Source organism: Phyllopteryx taeniolatus, chromosome 4 (genome assembly GCF_024500385.1).
Source record: "Phyllopteryx taeniolatus isolate TA_2022b chromosome 4, UOR_Ptae_1.2, whole genome shotgun sequence".
Classification (NCBI taxonomy): Eukaryota; Metazoa; Chordata; class Actinopteri; order Syngnathiformes; family Syngnathidae; genus Phyllopteryx; species Phyllopteryx taeniolatus.
Genome location: NC_084505.1, coordinates 14,708,002 through 14,735,266, shown reverse-complemented (window position 1 = coordinate 14,735,266; position 27,265 = coordinate 14,708,002). Strand labels below are relative to the sequence as shown.

General features: G+C 40.4%; 1 protein-coding gene across 3 annotated transcripts in view; it reads right to left on the bottom strand.

Annotated features, from left to right (window-relative positions):
- Positions 1–1,615: 1,615 nt before the first annotated feature.
- The window catches only part of nt5c2b (5'-nucleotidase, cytosolic IIb), a 40,449-nt gene continuing 14,799 nt past the window's right edge, over positions 1,616–27,265 (bottom strand). Inside the window, exons 4-18 of one of the 3 annotated variants that reach the window (XM_061769792.1) lie at positions 17,976–18,093; positions 17,693–17,788; positions 17,461–17,552; positions 17,315–17,372; positions 16,653–16,746; positions 14,950–15,003; positions 14,767–14,850; positions 14,503–14,544; positions 14,233–14,340; positions 10,673–10,739; positions 10,412–10,582; positions 10,160–10,211; positions 7,958–8,018; positions 5,917–6,093; positions 1,616–3,537 (exon numbers count right to left, since the gene is read on the bottom strand). In XM_061769792.1, coding sequence (XP_061625776.1) covers positions 3,271–3,537; positions 5,917–6,093; positions 7,958–8,018; positions 10,160–10,211; positions 10,412–10,582; positions 10,673–10,739; positions 14,233–14,340; positions 14,503–14,544; positions 14,767–14,850; positions 14,950–15,003; positions 16,653–16,746; positions 17,315–17,372; positions 17,461–17,552; positions 17,693–17,788; positions 17,976–18,093 — 1,541 coding nt within the window. In that variant the 3' untranslated portion in view covers positions 1,616–3,270. The other 2 variants (XM_061769793.1, XM_061769794.1) reach the window with 2 other exon arrangements.

Below are 27,265 nucleotides of genomic sequence, written 5' to 3'. Positions count from 1 at the left end.
ACTCAAATAAATAACAGACACCTGAAAAAGCTACTACAGAACAGTAACGAAGTTGTTTTTCGTTTCTTCCTACCACTAATGTTAACTGCTCAGCTTTTAACACTGAATGAGAGAATTTAACATTTTTTTAAACCGTTTACAGTGTGATACCGCTGGAAGTCGCTATTTCTACTACCCCCCCACACCCAAAAAAAAAAAAAAAAAAAAAAAAAAAAAAAAAAAAAAAACCTTCCTTGCGTGTTTTCCATTGGCTGGGCTTCAGGGGTGTCCCTGTTAACCACACACACACGCATGCGCAATACACGCACGTGCAAATACCGCCACAGCAACCCCACTTGCCATTCCACGCACGCGCGCACGCGCACACACACCACAAATGTTCAGACACCTAAAACGTAGGGAATGATTAACGAATAAACCAACTGAATGGCTACAAAAGCAGATAGTGTAATCTCACTGCTTTGCAAAGTTCTCAGAAGGAGTTATGCTTGCACAATATTGTCCATGTTCTTCCATAAACAGTAATAGTTCAAATAAGAATGTTTACCTTATATTTCTGCAGTCCAAAAAAATATATGTTGAATTAAAAACCAAGGAAACAAATTTGGGCATGGGTTGTGCATATACGTTTACAAGCTGTTGACTCATTACTTGTTATTGTTACCACTGAGTCTTACAGAAATATGTTATTATATTGACACTTAAGGCATTACAAAAAAAACAAACTAACGAAGGATTAATATCTAAAATCGGGGCAAAATATGGCTTGTTCTTTGTCTGCAAAAATATTCTTCTTCTTTCCAGGCAGACCATTTCACTTGCTTTAAGCATTTTTATTAAGTTTTTATTGAGAGTACTTTTGGCAATAAAAAATGCCATAATTGTATACGTCTATAGTATACAGTAGTTTTAATACAGGTGTTTATTTGTTTAGGCTAGTTGAACAGGCTCGGGCTTGTTTAGGGTTAGGCTTGCCAGTGCGAACATATTTGTTCTAGTGGCAGATGATTATAAATTAAGTAATATACTGAAAGTCATTATTTGCAGCTTAACGGCTGCTAATCAAATTGTATTTAGCTTGGAAGCAACGTCATTTGCTTGCAAAGCAAAGAATGTTTCATATTTAGTGGCTTCAGGATGCAGGTATTTGTGTTCAGAATAATATACCATGCAATATTAAATGCTGTATGCCTTCTGTCTCACAGTTGAGAGGTTCTAGGTTTGAATCTCGACTCAGGCCTTCTTATGTCGAGTTTACGTATTCTCCGTGTGCTTCCTCCCACATTCCTAAAACACGCATGCTAGGGTAATAGAAGGCTATAGTCTAAATGTTCCAGAAGTGTGACTGTGAGTGACTGACAACCAGTCCAGGACATACGCCACCTCTCACCCAAAGTCAACTAGGCCAGGCTCCCTGTTCGGGACAAGCACTATAAAACATGGATAGGTGGACGAAGCAGTGATGTTTTCAAATCACTGCAACTACAATGACAATAATAAACATTTTGTTCAATTTGTTGGATTAGATCCCATTAGCTTTTGGAGATGTACCAAATCAAGCGGTGTCGTGAGTGTGTGTGTGTGTGTGCGACCTTAAAAGAACAGAACGCAAAACTATGAAAAACTATCTTTATTATACATTTGTAGGCCATTTCCTTCTGTATACAAACTGCCGGAGCATCTGGGAATAAAGCAAATAAGAACATAAAAGGATATGCATGAAAGATAACCGTAGTTTAGACAATGAGAGCTGACCGTGACAAAACACGCTGCAAACAAGGATGCATTCAGGACATCATGACAAGAAAAACTAGATATCAGTTTAAATATTGGCTTAACTAATAGCCAACAGGCTCAACCCCCGAGTGTGGTGTGGTACAAAAGTTAAGAAACAATGGGCGGAAATAGAAATAATAATAATAATCTCCATTAGCAGTTCTGTAAACTGAGACCCTTTAAAACACTAGCTTAGAAAAATAAAAATAACCCTCAAAAGTTGTTGATTACAACTAACATTTAGTTACAGCTTTTAACGTTATTCACATTTCCCATTCTTTTTATTTTTTTTTTTTTTAGTAGTTCCAGCTTGGATTTACAGTTTTGTTCTGTGTAAACTGCAATGCATAAATTCCTAAAATTTCTACAGTCAACCAACTTAAAAAAAGAGATATATTCTCACGTGCATATGTTAACGTTATGCAACAAAAAGACCACCACCTAACCTGTAGCAAATACTCAACTTTCAATGTTCAAGACACAGTTGAACCCTAAAATACAAATATTCAATTTGGAAAAAAAACCCCAAAAACTAAACTAAAAATTATATATAAACAAAACAAGAAAAAAAGATACAGATTCGTTATGGTTCCTTCAATTGTTTAAGGTTATGTCATAAGTATCAGTGTACGTTTGCGTGTCTGGATCACAAAAAAGGCTAGAAACTGCAATGTCAACAGAAAGAAAAAAATAATAATTTTAACTGTGCCAATAGCGCTATTTACTTCAATCTTAAGCATTTGGGCTCTGCATAACCACAAACATCTTTCAAAATCCCAGGATGCCTTGCATGCCCTTTGCATTTGGAGGCTGCATGTCAAAAATCTTCTTCAGCTGTTTATGCCTGACAGCTATTTGCAGAAGCACAAGTTCACTGTTGTTATAGCGACTATCAGCATGTTATACAGTACGTGTGTCCTCATTGTTGCTAGGTAACCAGAACAGGTCAACGGCCACCCGAGCACTGGGATGCCTTCTCTCTGTTTAGCAAAGAGGCTCTTCTTGTCATTATCACCCACAATGCCTTTTGGCAGAAACAAGACGTCAAAATGTCAAGAAAACCACACAAACCCAAAGCACGTTGTTCCCATTTTGCATAAAAAAAATCAATTGCGATGCAACGGATTGATACATCTTTTCACATTGCGTGCCGACACATATGTGACGTCATCGTCTTGTGTATGTCATGCTTCAAGCCAGCTTATCCTAAAGGTCATGTTAAACCTCAACGGAGGAGTGTCTTCAGTCTATTGACGACAATTGAAAGTTCAAATCGAATCGATTTAAAAAAGAACTATGAAAAAATCATGCGTGCAGTTATGTGAAGGTCGTGATCCTGTTTGTTTGCTGGTCTGTCACACTTTACTCTAAAATGTCGAGTATTGACACACACATCTGCTAACACATGCACACTCTCTCTCACTCACACACACAGTGAAGGATTTTCCATTTTGCCTCTAACTAGAAAACCTCTAGATGACTGAAAGGAGAACTTCATTCCTCCTCTTCCTCTTCCTCTTCTTCTTCCTCCTCTTCCTCCTCCTCCTCCTCGTCATCGTCCTCGTCGTGGCAGTGGGTGATCTCCTGCGGGGTTTGTGGGAACAGGTTGGGAGGCTTGATCTCGCTGAAGGAGCGTGTCAACTGGTTGCGTTTGCACTCGAATTCTTTGCAGTTGCTACAGTGGTTGCGGTTGCGCGTGGCCAGCGGCGACTCGCCGGCGATGTCCACATGCATGTGCTCCACCGTCGATTCGTGGGGCATCTGAGGACGACATGAACATATGGAATCGTTGCTTTGAAATATTCAAGATGCAAGAGCAGGTTTTCCTCCACTGATTTTTAGTGAGTTGTAAAGGAAGAAGAAATTATTAATTATATAATTATTATTTTGTTTAATTGGTCCAAAAGTCCTTCTTTTTTCCTATACTAATAATGATATATCATACAAGTCATCTTTAGTTCATCGATCTATTCTAGTGATGTATAGTCATAGGCAACACAATTGAATGATCTTCCCACTAAAACAATAAGAAAATCATACAACATAAATCAAATCAAATCAAATGATGCATCTGTGTTCATCTATCTATGCCAGTGGTAGACAGGGCCAGGCAAAATGATGAAATGCTCTTCCACTAGGTGGCAGAAGGTACAAGTAACCTGTGTACCCACCCACCTGTTGCCATTCATACAAAAGAATAACAGCTTTGTGGTTCAACTAAATAGGTCCAGATTTCACACTGCTGAGTAAGTCCATTTGTGAGCAAATTGAGACGAGATCATCGTTATTTCGGAACACAGCGGTTGAGCGGAACATCTGTTCAAACAAAACGTTCAAAGAAATATTGCCTCAGTTCCCGCATTATGCTTCGGTTCCCCAACAGTTGTGCTTTCTCCCACACAGCGTGACATTCACACTTTTTCACATACTGTACACTGTAGACACATGCTTTTGTTCTGGTCTACATTAGTCCTGAATACACCTCCTAAGACAATCAAAATTGTTGATCTGAACGTATCACAACAAAGTCACCGAGTCAGACGTTTTCATTTCCTGTTCCCCCCAACATAAGATCACCCAATGGAACTCCTTGCCTTAGGCATTACTGTGTTTCCATCTCGGGATAATGACAGCACACGGCACTTATCAACACAAAAAAATGCTGAAAAAAGTTGGTATTTTAAGAGAAAAAGTAATATTTGAAAACATTCCAAGTGTATGGCTGTGTTAAGATTCGGACGGTGAAGAATCTTGAGCTAAATATTTGTACATTAAAACCTCAAAAAACTAACTTACCAAATGTGTGACTTGAAATTGCTCAGTTAGGTTGCCTTTTTTTTTTTTTTTGCAAAGTAAGAGAGCCTATTTGTCCTTATTCGAGTCATTGCTGCCACATTATAGTCAAATAGCCACAGTAGCAATGTGAACATAAAACATAGAAATGTAAAATATAGAAATGTGTGAGGGATTAAACGGGGAGAGAAAAAGCACAGAAAAAAGAAAAAAGGAAGCTAGAGACATACGTCAGCAATTCTCGCTGTTGCGCAATGATGTCAGTTATGAAAAGTGGAGTCAAATTCATATGAAACATCGCTGTTCAAACGGAACCATGGTTTTATCACTCCTTGACTCATGATGTACTCCACAAAGGTTCAGGTTAAGGTGGCATAAAGGTTAGAAGATTTGATTTTCCGAAGAGGCCCATCGACTTCCACCCAGTGGCCTTGAAGACCCTGCAGTGGTTGCTGTGATACCAACTAAGAAGACCCCAGGTCCACCATGAATTCCACATCCTGCAGTTTGCCTCCTAGGAGAAGGTGGTAGTGGATGTTGCCATCCAGTAATAGGAATGGGCGATTAATCAATTTTGTCGATCTGTCATGACAATTTTTTTTGTGGCTTCCACAGTTTAAAGCTCATCCACTCTGATCTGCACTGTTTAAACTAACAACATGGTTGCAAGAGGAGCTACTTTCCAAAACAGCCAGTGATGCCAACTTCGCGATTTGTTCACTCAATTTAGTGAATTAGTTTGACTTTGAATAGCCCCTAATGGATGGCAACCACAATCATCTTCAACATTTCCAAAGACATGGTGCCCATTCATACATTGCTGCTCGACCTTAGAAAAGGTCATATTCAAATATTCAAAATGTTAATTTAGTGAGGATCATTTTTACATACATGTTTTGACAAGAGGGATATTTTACCAAGAGGATAAACTTATGTATACATTATCTGCCCCCATCCAAAAAAATAAATACAATTCCTGTGGAAGTTGATTCATGTTAATGTTCGGGAAAAAGACTTGCTTGAAGAAATTGGGAGAAAAATAAATACCAGTAAATACAAATTAATAAAGAGTGGAAAGAATTAAGCAAAACCAATTCTGAATAATGTCATCATATTTGAGTTTTCTATTAGCGATTAAAATCGTAAATCGGATTTTCGTGAAAGAAATTGGAGATTTTATTTTCTAAGGCCACATGGCCTACCCCTATCCTGTACCTTTACATCCTACCTAAATAAAGGCAGCGTGTGTTAAGCCCAATTCTGTGATTTCCCAGGTGCATTGAACACTATTTTTGCAACATTGTGAATTTGGACATTGACAAATCTCATTTGAGCCTCGGTACTCACAAGTACGTGTGCGGCTCTAAAGAGATAGCTGAATGGATAGTAGAGCAGGTTGATGAAGGAGGCCGCATAGAGATCTGCGTAGCGCATCACTTGGGAGGCAAACAGAGTCTGCCTGGAGCCGCTGCGAAAAAGGCTACCCATCATGCCGTAGCACATGTCCATGTCATGTGTGACTTTCTGAAGACGAGAAGAGTAAATTGAGTTGTGAAAGTAGATCTGTAGAAAACAGTATTTATTGACGTCACAGATATCGTACATGAGGGGGTCCTTTGGGGAGAGGTTGTCTGCATGATCTTAGCTCAAAACACCAGAAACCACTGTGGCCCAATCTCGGCACCGGTCAGGCCCTGAATTGGTGCTGCATGAGAGTTTGCGGTCATGGCTGCTTTATGTATCTTGGTCTTAGTTTGCTTTACATACGACGTTTCAAACAATACAAAATAAAACTGTTCTGCTGCTTGTTGTTTTTGTTTATTTTATTTTTTTAAGTTCAGAGAAGGCAGGTTAGGTCACTACACTCACATGCACAGAAGTAAAATTTGAGAAGAGAGAAAAAAATGCATGTTGTACATCTCTTTTGGAGATGGACCAATATTTTCTTTTTTCAGAGCTGATTCCGATTCTTCTTCTTCAAGGAGGTCAATAACCGATATTTGGAGCTTATATTAATGTGCAGTCAGAGGGAAAATACTGGCCACAATTTTGAATAATACAAACTCCAAGACTTCACTTTGTATAAATGCCTTTAAGACTATATTAAACAGGTTTTCAGATTTGCAACATGTAAAAAAAAATTCTAATGTTAGACAACAGACCTCTTTGTTTTAAAACTAGCACAAAGTGCAGAGAGCTCTCAGGCTCAGCAGCATGTCTTTACAAAAATTTAATCAAAATTTAAACCAAAAAAAAATAGCTCCCTAAAGCTTTAAACAGTGATTTTTTTTTCACTGCATCAAAAACAAAAACTGCAGGTAGCTCCCAGGGTCAGCAGGATCTTTCTGCCGTGGCCCAATGGTTAAGATCATCGCCTACCACCGTAGGGGTTCAAGACCCCAACCGGACCATCTGCCAACAACCCTCGGACTCACGGCTGTGGTGTCATTGGGCAAGACACTCATACCCCAAACTGCTCCCCGGGCGCTTTAGCTGCCCCCTGCTCCAGTGTGTTCCACTAACAAGTGTGTGTGTTCACTGTGATGGGTAAAATGCAAACAAATTTCATGTGCATGCATGCATGTTCATGACAATAAAGGTGATTATTCTTCTTATAAAGTTAACTGAAAATTTAAACAAATAGATAAATAGATAGATAGATAGTTCCCTGAAGATTACCCAGTTTCAAATTGATCTCTAATCGGCCATCTGATTAAATAAAAAGGCAAATGCTGATATGCGTCAAAATGCCGAATATTGGCGCCAATAATCAGTCTATGCGTAATCTGTTTGATACAGGGTTTTTAACCAGACATGGCATAAACCATAAATAAACATGCACACAAAAAAAGAGTGAGAAGAAAAACATACAGTTTGTCCTCAGTTGACAACAGTCGAAACCAAAAACATTTTGTGGTTATGAATGGCACTCAGTCAACTAGTTTACCCCCCTGCCAGTGTGTAAGCCAACCATGTGAAGTAAAGGTAAGATAAACTATTTGATTTTTCTATTTTTATAGATTAGAAATGTTTTTTAATACAAATATTTATTATAATAATGACTTTACATCTGCGTTACCACATGCCAGTGATCAAGACTACATATTCTAAATTGTCTACAAAATCGTGTTAGGTTGGTGTCGTAAAAACTAACTAAGTCGTAAATCGTGTAACCCGTTTGGTGTCTATGTTCGCGTCTGTGAGGTTATTCATTAATAGTGAGACTCCAGCACCTGCTCTGAGAGAGTAATCTTTCAGAACAAACTGGGGGTAACGCCATCAGAGCGAAGGTAAATCACGCTCAACAAACACACTGTACATGTGACAGCATGTGGACAGACCCTGTCCTTTTGTGTCGTTATGGAAACAGAGGCTATTAAAGCTGTACCTTGACTCTTCTCTGGATAGTGCTGATATCTGGCCTCTCGTTGCTGCTGCTGTCCAAATGTCTGCGGGAGAACGAGAGATCATTAAGGTCGGCGACAATAGGTGGCTGGGGTTTGCTAAAGAGGCTGGTGTCTGGTTATACAACCCCAATTCCCATGAAGTTGGGAAGTTGTTAAACATAAATAAAAACAGAATACAATAATTTGCAAATCATGTTCAACTTAGGCGGCACGGTGGCCGACTGGTTAGAGCGTCAGCCTCACAGTTCTGAGGACCCGGGTTCAATCCCCGGCCCCGACTGTGTGGAGTTTGCATGTTCTCCCCGTGCCTGCGTGGGTTTTCTCCGGGCACTCCGGTTTCTTCCCACGTCCCAAAAACATGCATAAATTGGAGACTCTAAATTGCCCATAGGTGTGAGTGTGAATGGTTGTTTGTTTGTATGTGCTCTGCGATTGGCTGGCAACCAGTTCAGGGTGTACCCCGCCTCCTGTCCGATGACAGCTGGGATAGGCTCCAGCATGCCCGCGATCCTAGTGAGGAGAAGCGGCTCAGAAAATGGATGGATGGATGTTCAACTTATATTTAATTGAATACACTACAAAGACAAGATATTTAATGTTCAAACTGATAAACTTGTTTTTAGCAAAAAATCATTAACTTAGAATGTTATGGCTGCAACACGTTCCAAAAAAGCTGGGACAGGGTCATGTTTGCCACTGAGTTACATCACCTTTTCTTTTCACAACATTCAATAAATGTTTGGGAACTGAGGACACTAATTGTTGAAGCTTTGTAGGTGGAATTCTTTCCGATTCTTGCTCGATGTACAGCTGTCTGGGGTCTCCGTTGTCGTATTTTATGCTTCATAATGCGCCACACATTTTCAACGGGAGACAGGTCTGGACTGCAGGCAGAGCAGTCTAGTACCCGCACTCTTTTACTACGAAGCCACGCTGTTTTAAAACATGCAGAATGTGGTTTGGCATTGTCTTGCTGAAATAAGCAGGGGCGTCCATGAAAAATACATTGCTTGGATGGCAGCATATGTTTCTCCAAAACCTGTATGTACCTTTCAGCATTAATGGTGCCTGCACAGATGTGTAAGTTACCCATGCCATTGGCACTAAACACACCCCCATACCATCACAGATGCTGGCTTTTGAACTTTACGTCCATAACAGTCCGGATGGTTCTTTTCGTCTTTGGCCCAGAAGACACGACGTCCACAATTTCCCAAAACAATTTGAAATGCGGACTCGTCGGACCACAGAACACTTTTCCCCTTTGCATCGGTCCATTTTAGATGATCTCGGGCCCAGAGAAGCCGGCGGCGTTTTTGGGTGTTTTTGATAAATGGCTTTTGCTTTGCATAGTAGAGTTTCAAGTTGCACTTACGGATGTAACGCCGAACTGTATTTACTGGCATTGGTTTTCTGAAGTGTTCCTGAGCCCATGCGGTGATATCCTTTACAAATTGATGTCAGTTTTTGATGCAGTGCCGCCTGAAGTATCGAAGGGCACGGGCATTCAATGTTGGTTTTTGGCCTTGCCACTTACATGCAGTGATTGCTCCAGATTCTCTGAACCTTTTGACGATATTATGGAACGTAGATGATGAAATCCCTAAATTCCTTGCAATTGTTCGTTGAGGAACATTGTCCTAAAACTGTTCGACTATTTTCTCACGCACTTGTTCACAAAGAGGTTAACCTCGCTCCATCTTTGCTTGTGAATGACTGAGCAATTCAGGGAAGCTCCTTTTATACTCAATCATGGCACCCACCTGTTCCCAATTAGCCTGTTCACCTGTGGGATGTTCCAAACAGGCATTTGATGAGCATTCCTCAACTTTCTCAGTCTTTTTTGCCACCTGTCCCAGCTTTTTTGGAACATGTTACAGCCATAAAATTCTAAGTTAATGATTATTTGCTAAAAACAATAAAGTTGATCAGTTTGAACATTAAATATCTTGTCTTTGTAGTGTATTCAATTAAATTTAGGTTGAACATGATTTGCAAATCATTGTATTCTGTTTTTATTTATGTTTAAAAACAACATCCCAAATTAATTGGAATTGTAAATAACATTATCAATGCAGGGTTTCAGCGCGCTCCTATAGACTTTATACTCTTCACCCCAAGGAGCTCACAACACACACAAACAGACGTGGTTTCTACAGAGTGGCGGAAGTTCAAGTTCTTACTTGTAGAGTTCTGCCAAGAAAATGTCCAGACCTTGCAGTTCTTCAAATAAAGCTGAGGAACAAAATCATTATCAGCATCACTGCTCATGTGCATGATCGTGACAACAACTGTGTGACAAAATCCTGTGACAAAGTCATGTGCCAAATCTAATCTTATCATATGCAACTCATTACAATGATATTAGAGCTGGCCTAGTGCATTTCAGTTCAACTAAATGCAGTCATCGTCGTTTTTTATTTCCACATCCTCACAACTCTTGTCGGTCCAGACATGCAGCTCCTGAGCAAGCTCAGGTATGACGAGGAACGTCCTCCAGCCTTGGCGTTTCTTGGACTTCAGTATGTCTCCAAAGATATGGTCCCCGATGTATACAATGTCCTTGCCTTTGGCCCCAAGCAAGTCGCACACAATGTCTGAGGAACCTGTGGTGAATAGTGTCATGACTTGGACATCATACAGAAAGCACCAACTCAGTGACCGCAAGCACCCTAACACCACATCAAATGTCTTACCTCCAGAGTAGACAATACCATGCTGCAGGGGTCCTGTGTAGGTGCCAATCTTAAGTCGCCCTGTGGTCTGAGGTAGGTGGTAAAATACATGAAGTAATTAGGTTTTAGATACAATTTCACAATGCTTCAGACAAGGATGCTGCAAACATTGAGGCTACTGTACACTCACTCGACACTATCAGGTATACCTAACCTTGATAGGAACAAATGATTTTGCCTCAATTTTTCATGACAGTCACCAACGTGCTGAAGTCATGGCATAGTCAGATGAGTTTTTTTTTTAATGCCTGTATATAAATGGTCATTCAGATGCTTACATTATGTGTCTATCCATGGAGACAGATGAGTTATGTGGCAAAAATTTATTTGGTTATTTGTCTTATTTTTTTGCCCACACGAAAGCTGAACTAACTCGGCACACCCAGGATTGTGTCCGTCAAAGGGGCAATATTGCCACGCAGTTCTTTTTATAAGTTCTGTGACGAGTATATCCAAATACACGAACTTAGCACATGCAATGTGATTTATCAAACCTGAGATTTGCCCCTTTAAATACCACTTCAGAAAGGCAGGTGCAAACCGGCACGCACAGCGGTACCAGCATTGCACAGGCAAAATGAGAGAAGGCGGGTAAGGACTTCGAAATTGTCTTTTGATCAATGCAATTTTGGAGCTTCTGAATAATTTTAAGGCTGACTCGGAGCCAGTCACAAGTAGAAGTAATGCCATGTCACCGACAGAACGCCTTTAAACTCTGCATTTGATTTACGGTAGGTACACTGTGACTATTGGTGCTCGCCTTTCCCAGAGCAGATTTTTGGGTGTGCTGTCCTAATTTTTAAATGCAATGTTATGTAGGATGGGCAGATACATTCAATTCCCACACTGGGCGAGATAAATCATACAAAAAATGGCTGTTAAGCGGTTGCTGGCTTCCCCAAAATTATCATTGGTAGATTTCTTTACTGTAACCATTTGTTTGTCTCGTTAAGAACAGTTTCAATTCCATTACTTTAAACTTCATTTTGCTCTTACGGTGTTCTCCAAAATTTTCCGTGCTGAAAACCATCAGAGCTACCTGAAGAGCAAAACCCTCATACAGTATAATTATAAAACAGCCCACGTAATCTGGTAGGCCCACCACACACTGAGCAACCAGCTGAATGAGTGAAGTGGACTGTCGGAAAAAAATAAATAAAGCTGGCAACTCTTCGCTGCACACAAAGCGACTGAACGCCACGTATCGACTGACGTGACCCTTTATGGGGTTTTGAGTCTCCACACATAAGTATACTGTTTTATTTTATTATTTTTTTCATTGAGCCACAAAAACATGAAGCGATTGTCAAGAAAGAAGCAGATGGCCACAGAGAAGAGGAAAGGAGCACGACTAAGGAGAGAGTCTGGCTACTTTGAGAGGCTGCTGGCAATGATGAAACTCCCCGCTCACTGACTGACTGCACCCGTGCATTTCGGCAACAAATACTACACACTTCGCCAAAGACTACACACTTTGCTTTCTCGCTACAGGTACATATAAACACTGCATAACTGTATGTAAAATATGAATCTGTCACATTTCTGTGGGTGTGGCTCAGTCTCCTACAGGACATTCTGACTTACTATCAGGTTTAACAGAGGTACAGAGGTGGATATTCTTATTCTGTGAAACCTCCCGCACCATGACATAACATTTGCGGGATCATACATTCTGTTGTGGATATGATAGTTGAAATGAGGGGTTATTTAAGTTACAGATGGTACGTTTCCTTCCTCTAGTTCTGGCCTGGCCAACCCGCGGCTCGCGAGCCTCATGCGGCTCTTTAACTAGTTTCATGCGGCTCTTCAGGAGCTGTCACATGACATGCGTCAAAAATGCTTGGCTGGCGCTGTCATTCACTCCCCCTACAGCTAGATGGCACAGTGACCATGTAAGCCTGTTTGAGTGACGTCAAACGAGCGACGAAAGAATCTTTGGTGTGACATCATTTGTGTTGTAAACAATTTCCGTCAAGTTACCTCTTGAAATGGCAGGGAAAAAAAGCACAGCCAAATGAAAATATGAAGAAGAACACAGGACGTTTTTGCCAGAGTGGGAGAGTTTATATTTTTTTGTTAAACGTAATGGCAAGCCGATCTGCCTTATATGTCACGCAGCATTAGCGCATTTCAAAGCTTCCAATCTTCAGCGTCACTTCAGCTCACTCCACCCTAACATCGAACAGGAATTTCCAAAAGGGACTGAACTTCGCAAGAACAAGTTGGTCGCTTTGAAAAGCAAGGCAGAAAAGCAGGTGCAGTTTTTCAAAAAAAATTACAAAACACTCGGAGACCGTAACGCTTGCATCATATCAGCTGGCTTGGAACATAGCACGGGCTAAAAAGCCATACAACGAAGGGGACTTCATTAAAAAATGCCTCATTGACGCCTTTGAAATCTTGGCTCCTGGAGACGACAAACTAAAACGGAGCGTATCAGACGTTCAACTGTCCCGCCACAGTGTTAAACGCAGAATATTGGATATTAATACAGCTGTTGAATCACAGTTGCACTCTGACCTTCAAGCATGTGAGTATTTTAGTGTGGCATTGGATGAGAGTTGTGACATACAAGACAAGCCTCAGTTGGCAATATTTGCACGGTCTGTGTCAAATGAATGTATGGTCAAAGAAGAACTCCTTGATATTGTGCCATTAAAAGACAGAACCCGTGGCATAGATGTGAAAGAAGCAATGATGGCTGCGTTTGCAAAAGCAAATCTGCCCATACCGAAACTAACTGCAATAGCCACGGATGGAGCGCCAGCCATGATCGGAAGTCTCACTAAGCAGCATAGTAAGAGAAAGATGTTATTGAAAATTATTCTATTATTGTTTGTGGACTTGCTTGAACTGAGAGTTTGTGTGTGTGAGACAGTGCACACAATGTTAACTGTTGAAAATTACTGATATTATCATGTTGGTGTGGTTATTTTCATTAGATCTGGCTGAGCAGAGGTCTGTGTATGCGTGCATACATGATTAAAAGATGATGTTCATGTGTACCCATGTGTATGATGTGGCTCTTTGCAGTAACACAGAAAAAAAAGTGGCTCTTAGTCTCTGACTAGTTGGCCACCCCTGCTCTAGTTGAACCCGTCTGACATCATCCTCTGACCTCTGCCTGAGCCTATAAAGTTGAAATTCCAGTTAACCTGCCCACTCTCTGAAATACAAAAATGTGGTTGTTTCACAATTCTGATGACTGATTGACAAGAAACTCGATGGGGTCAAAGACTGGGGGCCGGTAGAAGGGATTTGTTTGTCTTTTATCACCTGTTTTGTGAGGAACTGCTGTTGTGTTTTAAGTATAAAAGCTGCTATATTTGTAAAGTTTTAATAGATTGATTAATTAATTAACTGATTTGAAATTCAGAAGTTCTTCAATGTCAAAAACTTGAGTGGCTGATGAGAAACTGTCTAAGAGTTTGACATGTACCTAATGAAGTGGCTGGTGCATGTACAGTATATTCTTGACATTTCGAGAGTGTCATCAAGCTGGGAGCTTCCTGTTGTCTCACCGTGTCCACTTGTCGGAGCACTGTCCCTTCACCAAAGAACAGCGGCTTTCTGGCATCCACCAGGATGAGGTCAAAGTAAGACTGCCACGGTCGGTGTGAAGTATCAGGCTGATGTGGACAAACACATGCACGCACATGCAGAGGGTCACAAAAACATAAAAATAAAATAAAAAATAAAAAGATGTTGGGCTTCAATATACAAAAGACTGAGCTGGATTGCTTATATTGTATGGATTTATTTATTTAGAGTGAAGAGGAGAGACTATTTACCTTTGGACCGTGGGGGAAATCAAACAAATAAGTCATGATTTTCTGTGGACAAAACAATATCCATCAAGAGGGCTTCAATTCATTAATATTATTAATATCATCTAACTGCTAAACAAATACAAAAATTGTATGCATGATGTATGCATCCAAAATGATTACTCTGCAGTAAATAAAGCAAATTATGACTGGTGACTATTTAGTGTTGTCCTGCAGCAAGCAAGTAGCTGGCGTGGCTGATGGGTGAATATTAATGGTCTTACTTACATCGGTGTATTTGTAGTCGCTGTTGGTAGCCAAAAACACCTTGGCAACTTCATTCATCCGGCTGAGGAGAAGAGGCAACTTTCCCTGTTGGGAATGGAGAAAGCGCTTTACAAATAAGGCTCCTCACAGATTCAAGTATACAGTCTGTGAGAAGAGCAGCCTTTATGAATACAAACTACTTACATCTTTCACTACATACTTCTCGAGGTTCTCCACAGTTTTCTCCTTTAGTGTCCCCTGAAATGTAAAAGATGTAAAAACTTCTTATTACAGTCTTATTAAAAGCATCAGCGCAGATTGATTCGCTGACTGATTTAAAGTTGAGTGGAATCTGTGGGAAGATGAAACCACAGTTGAGTTGTTCAGAAGGAACAAACAACGCGATGTGCGGAGGAAAAAAGGCATAGCACATCACCATCAAAACCTCATCCCAACTGTGAAGTATGGTTGAGGGAGCATAGTGGTTTAGAACTGATTTGCTCCCACAGAGCCTGGACACATTGCTATCATCAACAAAATATCTTTCTACATTTTGCAAGGGAGTCTAAGACTGGCAAATGAAGCTTATTAGAAGATGGGCGATGTAACAGAAGAACGACCCTAACGACAGAAGAAATCAACAAAATGGCTTCAACAGAAGTAAATACGCATCCTAATCAAAGTCCTGATCTCAACCCGATTGAGATGCTGTGGCATGAACTCAAGAGAGCACTTCACACAAGACATACTAAAAATATTGCTTACCTGAAACAGTTCTGTAAAGAGGAATGGTCCAAAATTCAAATGAAACAGGTTCACCTACTTTTTCCACTCTACATTGTGATGTTTATATATTGTGTTTAGTTAAAACATGGAAACACAATGTTTGTGTGGTATTACATTAAAGGCCGTCTAAACTGGCCAAAAATGTCTTCTAAATTTGACACACCACAGAGAAGAGTATTATTAATAAGCCTGACAAATTTGAATGAATAAAATAAAAAAAGACAAAGTTTGTGAAATCAGGCTTCACAATGGTCAAGAATTAAGACGTTCATTCAGCTTTCAGATGGGAGTCTTTGCACATTTTCAGCACTTCAAACATATTTAATATATTTAGAAATAAATCAATAAAATGACTAGGGGGTCTTTAAGAAAACTGTATTTGGGCTACTGTTGTGACTTGATGATGAAGATCACATTTTATGACCAATTTATGTAGAAATCCAGATAGTTCCATAGGGTTCACATTAGGAGTGTCCCGATCGAATCTTTCAGATCGGAAAATTGTCCGATCCCAGCAAAAAAACTAATATTGGATCGAATCGGCCTGGACCTAAAATTTTTGATTTTTACCACTCTTGATACAAGCAGTCCATTCCATGCGTATCATTTGGATTTATTATTTATTAGGATTATTTTTCATGGTTTTCAAATGTTTTTTTTAATTAATCTATTCAAATGTAGAATATGCTTATGTTTAAGTTAAGCAGTGGTTATGTTACAATTTAAATATATATTTTTGTTATTGGTTTTATTGAAGCTATTTTTCAGGATTTCCTAATCTAACTTTCATTTATTTTATTCAATTGTAATTATTGTTATTTTTATAGTTACTTTATGTAACCCACTGGTTAATAATCAATGGGTCAAGTTTTTCTCATACCTACTGTTGCTGATTATTGTTCTCTGTTTGAGTAATATCACTTCATCAAGCCTTTTCTAACAGTCCATACTACAAAATAAGTAAAGTATGTATGAATATTGCTGATATCGGATCGGACTGATATCAGTATAGGTCAAAATTCAAAATTGTTATAAGATCGGAAGTGAAACTGTTGGATCAGGACATCCCTAGTTCACAATTTATTTATTTTTTGCAACTGTAGCTTTCACACATGCCGTACCTTGAAGTGGACCCAGTCAACAGCATCGCGAACATCCTGGAACATGCTCTTGTAAGACATGAAGAGGTCACCGTCTTTAAAGCCAGTCTCGCAGCTGAAGGGGTCGGAGCAGACACACACATGTATACAGCTGTTGTACAAGACAAATCTTTACAGAACATTTTCCAAAACAATTCTTAGTTTTTTTTTTGTTTTTTTTTGTTTTGACTTTTTGCTCGTTTGCTTTTAAATGGGATAGCCTTCCCTTGATGGAGGGGTCCCCAGCCAAACAGGAAAGCATTCTTCCCCTAAAAGACCAACAACCAGGTTTCAGAGGACAAAGACCATGCAACCATTCCAGATTACATTTTCAACAAATGTACAGACCATTGGACTCTCCGCTAATATTACCATCCAATGTTTATCTCACGTTTTTCCTCATTCTAAAGTTAGTAAACATGTTTTATACCTGTGTTATATGTTATAATAGGGGCGTATGCTTTTTTTTTTTTTATTAGGGAAAGAAAATATATTTATTTGTATTGATTAACTGTTTGACTTCAATGTGCAGCCTCCATGCAGCAGGGCTTTGTTTTGTCCCAGGCTGGTCTGAGTCACTCCACATGCAAAGCCCAGCAGCTTGCTCAATGACATGACATTTATTGTGTTAAGCAGCTTCTTACCTTGTGTATCTATCGCAGTTGGAGAAGAAATCCACAAGGCATGCAAAGAGGTAGGTCTCTAAAAAAAGAACAACTGTCAGTCACAAAGCATCATGCATCACACTAACATTTTTTGTCATGACTCAATTCTTTTGCAAACACCTTACCTGGAAGGTTAAACAGTGTGTTGAGAATATAAAAGCGCTCCGTATCATCTCTTTGGATGAACTTGTTTGGGTAACGCTCACGGATCTCAGGGCTGGGGAAGGAGGAAACCCATTCAGATTAGCTTGTGAGGGCCGTGATGCAGGCACGCATACCGTATGAGGACACAAACCTGACAGTGTTACTAACAATCTTCCTCAGAGACGAGGAGAGATGAATGTTCAGAAGCCTCACCCTCTGAGGAAGTTGAATCCATGGACGCAGACCAGTATATTACCGTAGGCGTCAACCTTCAACAGGTTTCCATACATGGTGTCAAATACAAGGCCCCTAACAAAAGAAAAAAAGTAACTAATGAAATAAACTTATTGTTCAAGACTGTCATTTCTCTAATCACAGTTAATTTTCATTTGAGACTCTTAATATTACTTGTGCTGCTGCCCATTACATTAGCTCTAGCCAAATAAAAGTCGTACAGAGGTCACAACTACACCCTAGAAGTGGCAGTTTGGCCCACCTGGTAGGAAAGGATGGATCGTAGACGAAGCTGAACAGCTCCTGTGGGTAACCGATGGAAACAAGCCGCTCCACGGTGAGCTCAAATCCGAGCGACTCATACTCTGGTGATTTATACACTAGAAATCAAACAAACACACACACAATGAGGTTACCAAACATTGCAAGCTTCTGCGTCGCACTCACTGTGAGTCAATATGACAGGCTTGAGATTTAATGAAAGCAATTGCACTACTGTGCTTAAGTGTGAGGGCCCCACTAGCTTTTATTTTTTAATGACCTTTGTCACTGCAGTCATTTTGAAAGACATACAAAAATTGTAGGACACATATAGTTAGCGCGATAATGCAAAAAATACAACACTGATTTCCACAAGACTTTGTAGGAAGGCCACACACGGGCCAAGGAAGAACAACAATACAATTATGCAAGGCTTTAATAAAAGGTGTACATACAGAAATGTCAGAAATCACTACCTGAGTCAAATGGCATAAATGTTTGCCAAGAACAATAATAGCACCGGCTATCTGTTTGTCATCCTCCATTAACCAGGAAACAAACAAAATATCTAATTACTAGTTTGTCTTCACACTTTTTATGTAAATAAATCAGTGTTTGGTAATCTCTGCTGAATGTGTACATATACAGGTCTGCAACACTAATATGGAAGTGTAATTTGGCGGCTTGGTGATAAAGCGCCACCTTAAAGAGTGAAACAAAATCAATGCTTTTACATTATTATGGGAACTTGCGTTTTTGTTCAGATTCTGGGCTGCTACTTCTGCAGGGTCCAGACTTTGCCTTGTCACAACCTCTTCGCTCCTTCGCAGGTAGTCAAGGTAACACAAAACCATAATTGTGCCGCACACACTGCAGGAGAGGGGGGCGGGGTGACCAGTGGCTCATTTGCATGACAAAGGACTGTCCCCTCAAAAGAGACCAAGTTTAGGGGGCTCAAAAAAGACTGTAAAGTATACGATCATACTTGGTCCTTGGGGTATTTTGATGAAAGGACAAACATGTTATTGTAGAACTAATTAAATCTGGGGAAAATATCATATGTCTCATAAAAAAACAACCAAAAAAACAAGTTGGTGGTTTTGTGTAGCATGTTGATGAATGAGGAAAATGAGAGAGAAGGGAGAGTAGAAGAGGCAAGTGTGGTGGACCAGGAAGTGGCAATGATTAGTAAGGTGGAAGTTAGAAAGGCATTAAAGAGGATGAAAAATGGAAAGGCAGTTGGTCCTGATGACATTCCTGTGGAGGTATGGAAGCATCTAGGAGAGGTGGCTGTGGAGTTTTTTACCAGCTTGTTCCAATAGAATTCTAGCTTGTGAAAAGATGCCTGAGGAATGGAGGAAAAGTGTATTGGTGCCCATTTTTAAGAACAAGGGTAACGTGCAGAGCTGTGGGAACTATAGTGGAATAAAGTTGATGAGCCACACAATGAAGTTATGGGAAAGAGTAGTGGAGGCTAGACTCAGGACAGAAGTGAGTATTTGCAAGCAACAGTATAGTTTCATGCCGAGAAGAGTACCACAGATGCATTATTTGCCTTGAGGACGTTGATGGAAAAGTACAGAGAAGGTCAGAAGGAGCTACATTGTGTCTTTGTAGATCTAGAGAAAGCCTATGACAGAGTACCCAGAGAGGAACTGTGGTACTGCATGCGGAAGTCTGGAGTGGCAGAGAAGTATGTCAGAGTAATACAGGACATGTACGAGGGCAGCAGAAAAGTGGTGAGGTGTGCTGTAGGTGTGACAAATGAATTTAAGGTGGAGGTGGGACTGCATCAGGGATCAGCCCTAAACCACTCCCTGTTTGCAGTGGTGATGGATAGGCTGACAGATGAGGTTCAACTGGAATCCCCGTGGACCATGATGTTTGCAGATGTCATTGTGATCTGCAGTGAAAGCAGGGAGCAGGTGGAGGAACAGTTAGAAAGATGGAGGCATGCACTGGAAAGGAGAGGAATGAAGATTAGCCAAAGTAAAACAGAATATATGTGCATGAATGAGAGGGGTGGTGGGGGAAGAGTGAGGCTACAGGGAGAAGAGATAGCAAGGGTGGAGGACTTTAAATACTTGGGGTCAACCGTCCAGAGCAATGGTGAGTGTGGTCAGGAAGCGAAGACACGGCTCCATGCAGGTTGGAATGGGTGGAGGAAGGTGTCAGGTGTGTTATGTGACAGAAGAGTCTCTGCTAGGATTAAGGGCAAAGTATATAAAACAGTGGTGAGGCCAGCCATGATGTACGGATTAGAGACAGTGGCACTGAAGAGACAACAGGAAGCAGAGCTGGAGGTGGCGGAAATGAAGATGTTGAGGTTCGCTCTCAGAGTGACCAGGTTGGATAAAATTAGAAATGAGCTCATCAGAGGGACAGCCAAGGTTCGATGTTTTGGAGACAGTTAGAGAGAGCAGACTTCGATGGGTTGGACACGTCCAGAGGAGAAATAGTGAGTATATTGGTAGAAGGATGATGAGGACGGAGCTGCCAGGCAAGAGAGCTAGAGGAAGACCAAAGAGAAGGTTGATGGATGTCGTGAGGGAAGACATGAGGGCAGTTGGTGTTCGAGAGGAGGATGCAGGAGATAGGCTTACATGGAAAAGGATGCCGTGCTGTGGCGACCCCTAAAGGGACAAGCCGAAAGGAAAAGAAGCAAGAAGAAGAAGTGACAAAAAAGCTTATAATCAAACCACCATTTCATTGGCATTATTGACCGGATAAAACAAGGAAACTATTGTGACATTACCTGTGTTATATTAGGTAACGATCCAACGACTATCTGTGTATTTTGGCCACCTTCCTTCGTAACATCGAATTGACCAATCAAAAGAAACACCATGGGCAAGTCACGTTTTAGCTACAGGTAAATCTGATGATGATATATTTATTAAACACCATGCCAAGTTACATTACACTTGTAATAACCCCCCCCCCCCCCCCCGATGTTGTGCATGATCTTTTACTTTGTTTCCATGGCAACATAAGTGTGCTATGTAGGAATGACGCAACATTGTAAAAGCGCTTTAATCCCTTAAAAGTACAAATCCCAAATTGTGTAAAGCGTAAATAAAAACAGAATACAAAGATTTGCAAAGTTTCTTTTGCAAATATTGATATTCTAATTTGAACCCTGCTGGTTTGCTGGTTGCAATGCCTGATCTTGTCGGCACTTTGGATACCTAATTATCCGGAAATACATTGCTTAGTCAAGAAAGTGCTGCTGTTGCGCTTTGGAGTTATATTTTCAGTGTAAGAGTCAAACAACTGCTGAGGTCAGTAACCTTTAACCTCTGAGGAATATAAACCTCACAAAGTACAGACTCTTTCCAAAAAATTAGAATGTCATGAAAAAGTTTATTTATTTCCAGAATTCGATTCAAAAAGTTAAACTTTCATAGATTATAGATTCAGGGCCCACAATTTAAACAATTTCATGTATTTATTTATTTTTACATAATTTGGGCTTCCAGCTCATAAAACATTTGTTCACAGAATTCTAATTTTTTGAATTCCTGATTTCATGGGTTTTATGAGCTGGAAGCCCAAATTATGTAAAAATAAAAAAACTAAATAAATAAATACTTGAAATTGTTCAAATTGTGGGCCTTGAATCGATAATCTATGAAAGTTTAACTTTTTGAATGAAATTATGGAACTAAATAAACTTTTACATGATATTCACATTTTTTGGAAAGGGTCTGTACGTTGTAATGTATCTATAGAATATTTCAGTGTCAGCTGTGTTATGAACCTTTGCGGTAAACAGTGCAAAAGGTGAACAGAGCTAATCAATCAATTCAATCAACTGTCTACTTGGACATCTTATCTGCCTCTATTTGTGGGCAGTGAAAGAAATGTTATTTGGAAGTTGGAGTACGGATTGGACATGTGACTCAGACTATTATTAAACAGAAAACAATGAGATATTAGAGCATACATAGTTGATTAAATGTACCAAAATAAAATGACTTTTTAAGATGACAGTATCCACTCCAGATTGCGCTGTGTTGATTCAGTTCAGTTGATTCACTCTTTTGATAACAACATTTTCCCCTTCCCTCGTGAAGCAAGCCCTGTCCTGCATGCACACGTGCATGCATATGCACATTGTACACCCATGTTTGTTTGTATCAACACAAGCCTGGATGTTCTGCGCATGAATCAACAAGGACACTTGATCAGGTGTGAAAATGAAAAATGGCCCAACTTTCAGCGGGAGCTCAGATGGGCTCTGCGCAGGCTGCTCGCCATCACCAAGAGCTACATATTTACCCCAGGGCCAAACTAGAACTAAGACGAGCTTTGCGAGGCTCCGAAAAGGCCGGGGGAGGATTAAAAAGCTATCTGACACTGGGACAAGCATGTGTCACATGTTATAAATATAAAATTGAGAATGTGTTTGTGTTGATGTCTGCTTTTCTCCCGGTAGTGTTGTGGGTGGGTGGGGAATGTAATATACAAAACAAAATAAGAAAAACAATATCTCGTGCCCTTTCTGGTTGTATGGTGCCAAACATTAGCAAAACACAGCCAAGCACAAAGATCACACATGTGATCCTTTAAATTAGGGCTGGTGCTGCTGTTTTATCAGAATCCTGAATCCTTTCTGAATTAGAACCACGTTGCCTTTTGCAGCTCAATCCCCCATCTGTCTCTCAGCCCCAGCTGTGGTCCTTCAGTAAACAGAGGGTCTGGGCCCTCTGCCCAGAGCAGTAGCGCACACCAATTACATTGCCTTTCAACCTCCTCTACTTGCTACTCCTCCTCCTTCCACCACACTCTCGTCATATTCTTTCCGAAGCACAGGGGCGCTACAAAGAAACCTATTTTAAGAGTTGTTTGCCCTCAGTCACATCTGCGATCACCATTCTCACTTTCTCTAGTTCACTGACAGGTCCTTTTTTTACATATTGACCTTGATATAGACAAATCTCAATTTAGCATGTCATAACATATCTTAATCTAGACTGTAAAACTGGTCGTTAGCACTGTCATTTAGGATGTGATTCATGTCTAATTACATAATTACAGGAGCCTTCTTCCAGGAAAGATTAGGCTTGTTTAACCATGTATCCTGCTCACTATGAAAAGATTGATTGTGAGGTTTTGGTTTAGAGGAGCAATGTCATAAACAGACTTTTTTAATACTGTAACATATAGACAGGATTTGACACTATTTGATTTTCAGGTGTAACTTTAGCCGCCCATATTTCTGAGAGTAGTCTGTGGAGTTATTTGTAGATCTGTTGCTGCATCAAAAACACCACTGTGAGGCAGTGGTTTTCATGGAAGATATATCTAAGGACTATTCAGAGCAAACTTAACAAAGACCTTTGGTGTATAGACCGGAAGTTGTGGGACTGTTACTTACAATGTAATTGAGTACTACCATGCATTCTTTTAGTTCTCGTATTTCTCCCACTGACAGGGTGCACATGACTAACCCCCTCACACAGATACACACAATCAGCCTCCGTACAGCTGAGGTGATAAACAATCATTAATTAAGAGAATGGGTACCTTATATCATAATTGTATTCTTTACATCCATCCATCCATCCATCCATTTTCTGAACCGCTTCTCCTCACTAGGGTCGCGGGCGTGCTGGAGCCTATCCCAGCTATCATCGAGCAGGAGGCGGGGTACACCCTAAACTGGTTGCCAGCCAATCACAGGTATTCTTTACAGATACTGTAAAATCAACTGTTCCATGTCTTATCTACGTATCTAGAAAAAGTATGTGAGGTCTTTGGAATTTCTTAAATTTCTGCATAACTCAGTCATAAAATGTATTCTGATCTTCATCTCAATCAAAAGAATAAACAAACAGCTGCTGCTTATTTCTACTGAAAATAACAAACATTCACAGGACAGAGGAAAAGTAAGTGAAGTCACGTGTGAGCCTATCTGGAGTCCAATCAATGCGACATGATTGGATATGTGGTTAAAAGCTGCGCTGGCCAGTTTAGAATTATCTTGTCAAGCAGAATGAGGAAAAAAAAAAACTGTTGCGTGTCAGCTGAAGACTTACAGAAATCACTAGGCACATGCCAACATCATTTGTCATAGTTGACAAATCTACCATACATAAAACAAGTATGGGGTTCATTGGAGGGCACCAAGGAGGAAGCCACTGCTGACTAAAAAATATATTGCTGCACATTTGAAGTTTACTGAAGAGCACTTGGGTGTTCCACAGCACTACTGGCAAAATATTCTGTGACAGATTAAACCAAAGTTTAATTATTAGGTAGGAACACACAATGCCATTTGTGGAGTAAAAATGGCACAGCACACCAATATCAAAACTGTATTTCAACCAGGCCCGGAGTGGCTAATCATGAGCACTGGGAGAATTCCCCATGGGCCGGGCTGCTTTCAGGGCTGCTGACCGCTTGTACACTCTCTCGGAATCAGTGTGCGGGCCCCCCCCGTTCACCACATCGCTGAAATGGGGTGTAGCGAGGTGAATATTTTGCTCATTCGCCACAGTGGCGACAGACCAATTTACCAAATACAGAGTTTCTCCAGTCCGCCACCGCCACAAGATGCCCTTCTAAATCATGGCCCCAGTTCAGGGAGCAAACCCCGTTGCACACACATGCCCCCAGCTGCGGTTGGCTGGGTGTGCCCGTCTGCTCCCAGCCGTCCCGAGGGACCAGAAATGTCCTTACGCAAATCAAATAATCCTACAATTCTCTATACAAATATAATTGGTAACAGAATAAACACAACATCGCTTGTCAATCCAATGACGCACTGTTTATATATGCCAGTGGGGACATGCAGAAGGTTAGCAATTTATCAGCATTGCTGCTGACCTAGAAGAACAAGCAAATATTGCGTAGGTTTATGCACCAAAACCGCCCGGCCGCCCAGCCGTGCAAAACAGCCAACAACTTTGAATTTTAGGATGAGGATGACAAAGACGAAACAACTATTTAATCAGGACAAAAATCATCAAATCAAATCTGAATGGTTTGACAAATTCCACCGGTTTCAACAATTCTGTAAACTGTGTGAAAAATAAGGATTATCAAATGCTTTCACGAGAGGGAAGTCGTCAAAGGTCCCTAAGAAGGACAATCTTTTGAAACACAAAGATACTGCAGACCACAAGTATGTGTGTTTTCGAACAAGTTTTATTTTAGTCGTCTATACACATTTTCCCCATATAAACTCAGCCCTGGTTTACATCACATAATCCCACAATTCACATTGATTGATGTTTCTACTGTAAATATCGTGACATAATTTCATTATTCTATACAGTAGAGGAAATAATTATTTGATCCCTCACGGATTTTGTGAGTTAACCCACTGACAAAGATGTGGGCGGTCTATAATTTTTATGGTAGGTTTATGTTAACAGTGAGAGACAGAATATCTTAAAGAAAATACAGAAAATCACATTAAGATGATTGAAACAAAAGGAAAAAAATAATAATTTTGATTTCATTGAGTACGTATTTGATCCCCTACCAACAATAAAGAATTCTGGCTCGCACAGACTAGTCCTCTCACTTTAAGGAAGTACTCCTCACTTATCTCAACTTGTTACCTGCATAGACACTTGTCCACAGAATCAATTAATCAAACATCAACCTCTCCATCATGGGCAAGACCATAGAACTCTCTAAGGACATCAGGGACAAGATTGTAGACCTGCACAAGGCTGGAATGGGCTGCAAGACCATTGGCAAGAGGCTGGGTGAGAAGGAGACAAATGTTGGTGCAATAGTTAGAAAATGGAATAAAAATAAAAAGACTGTCACTCTCCCTCTGTCTGGGGCTCCTTGCGAGATTTCACCTTGTGGGGTATCAAATGATCATGAGAAGGGTGAGGCATCAGACAAGAACTACAAGGGAGTTGTTAATGATCTCAAGGCAATTGAGACCACAGTCACCGAGAAAAACATTGGTAAAATACTAGGGCGTAATGGATTAAAATCCTTCAGCACCCGTCAGGTCCACCTACTCAAGAAGGCACATGCACAGGCCCGTCCGAAGTTTGCCAATGAACATCTGAATAATACAGAGAATGATTGGGATAAGGTTATGTGGTCAGACAAGACAAAACCTACCTGTTTGGAATCAATTTGACTCGCCGTGGAGGAAGAGGAATTCAGACTATGATCCCAAGAACACCATCCACACCATCAAGCATGGAGGTAGAAGCATTACGCTTTGGGGGTGTTTCTCTGCAGATGGGACAGGTCAATTTACCGCATTGAAGGAACTATGGCTGGAGCCTTGTACCGTGAAATCCTAGGTGACAACCTCCTTCTCTCAACCAGAAAACTTAAAATGGGTTGTGGATGGGGCTTCCAGCACAACGATGAACCAAAGCACACAGCCAAGGAAATGAAAGATTGGCTAAAGAACAAGAAGCACTAGGTCATGAAGTGACCATGGAGTGACCTAGCCAGGCCCCAGACCTAAATCCCATAGAAAATCTGTGGAGGGAGTTGAAGCTTTGAGTTGCCGAGGCACAGCCTCGAAACCTTAAGGATTTGGAGAGAATCTGCAAAGAGGAGTGGTCCAAAATTCCTCCCAAGATTTGTGCAAACCTGGTGATCAGCAACAGCCTCTGTACTGGCCATCAAGGGGTTCCCCACAAAGTACCATGTCATGTTTTGACAGAGGGTCAAATACTTATTTCCGTCAAAATAATTTGAATCTTTTGTTTAATTGGATTTTTCTAGATTTTCTTTTTGATATTCGGGCTCTCCCTGTTAAAATACACCCACCATGCAAAAACTATAGACCATTAATTCCTTTGTCAGTGGGTAAGCTAAGAAAAGCAGTGAGGGATCAAATAATTATTTCCTCCACTGATTGCAGGTAGCAAATGCAAGGGTTTATTCAGTCCTGCTCACCATTATCAATCTATCTATCCAGATGTATTTGCCATTTTGGGTCACATTGTAGGAAAGGGAAAAAACACGGCCACAGGGAACTAAATTAGTTTTTCTTTCTGGTAAAACCTGTTTAAAAATCTCTGACTCAAAACCAACACTTTTCACTTTGGATTCAGTTTATAAAAATCCATAAAAACCAGAACAGCTGTCCTGTTTGTCCCTTTTTTATGAAATATAGCAGTATGAAATAAAATATGTAAGCAACAATTCGCCCTAATTTTGTCATAAATCTAGCCGTAATAATTAACAATCCCTATTTCACAAGAGCATTGTGTACTATAAGGCACCATTACTGCTTGATCGTTATGGATCATCTAAAGCTCAAAGCTAACAGAGTTGTGTGGCCAAAGTTTCACAACT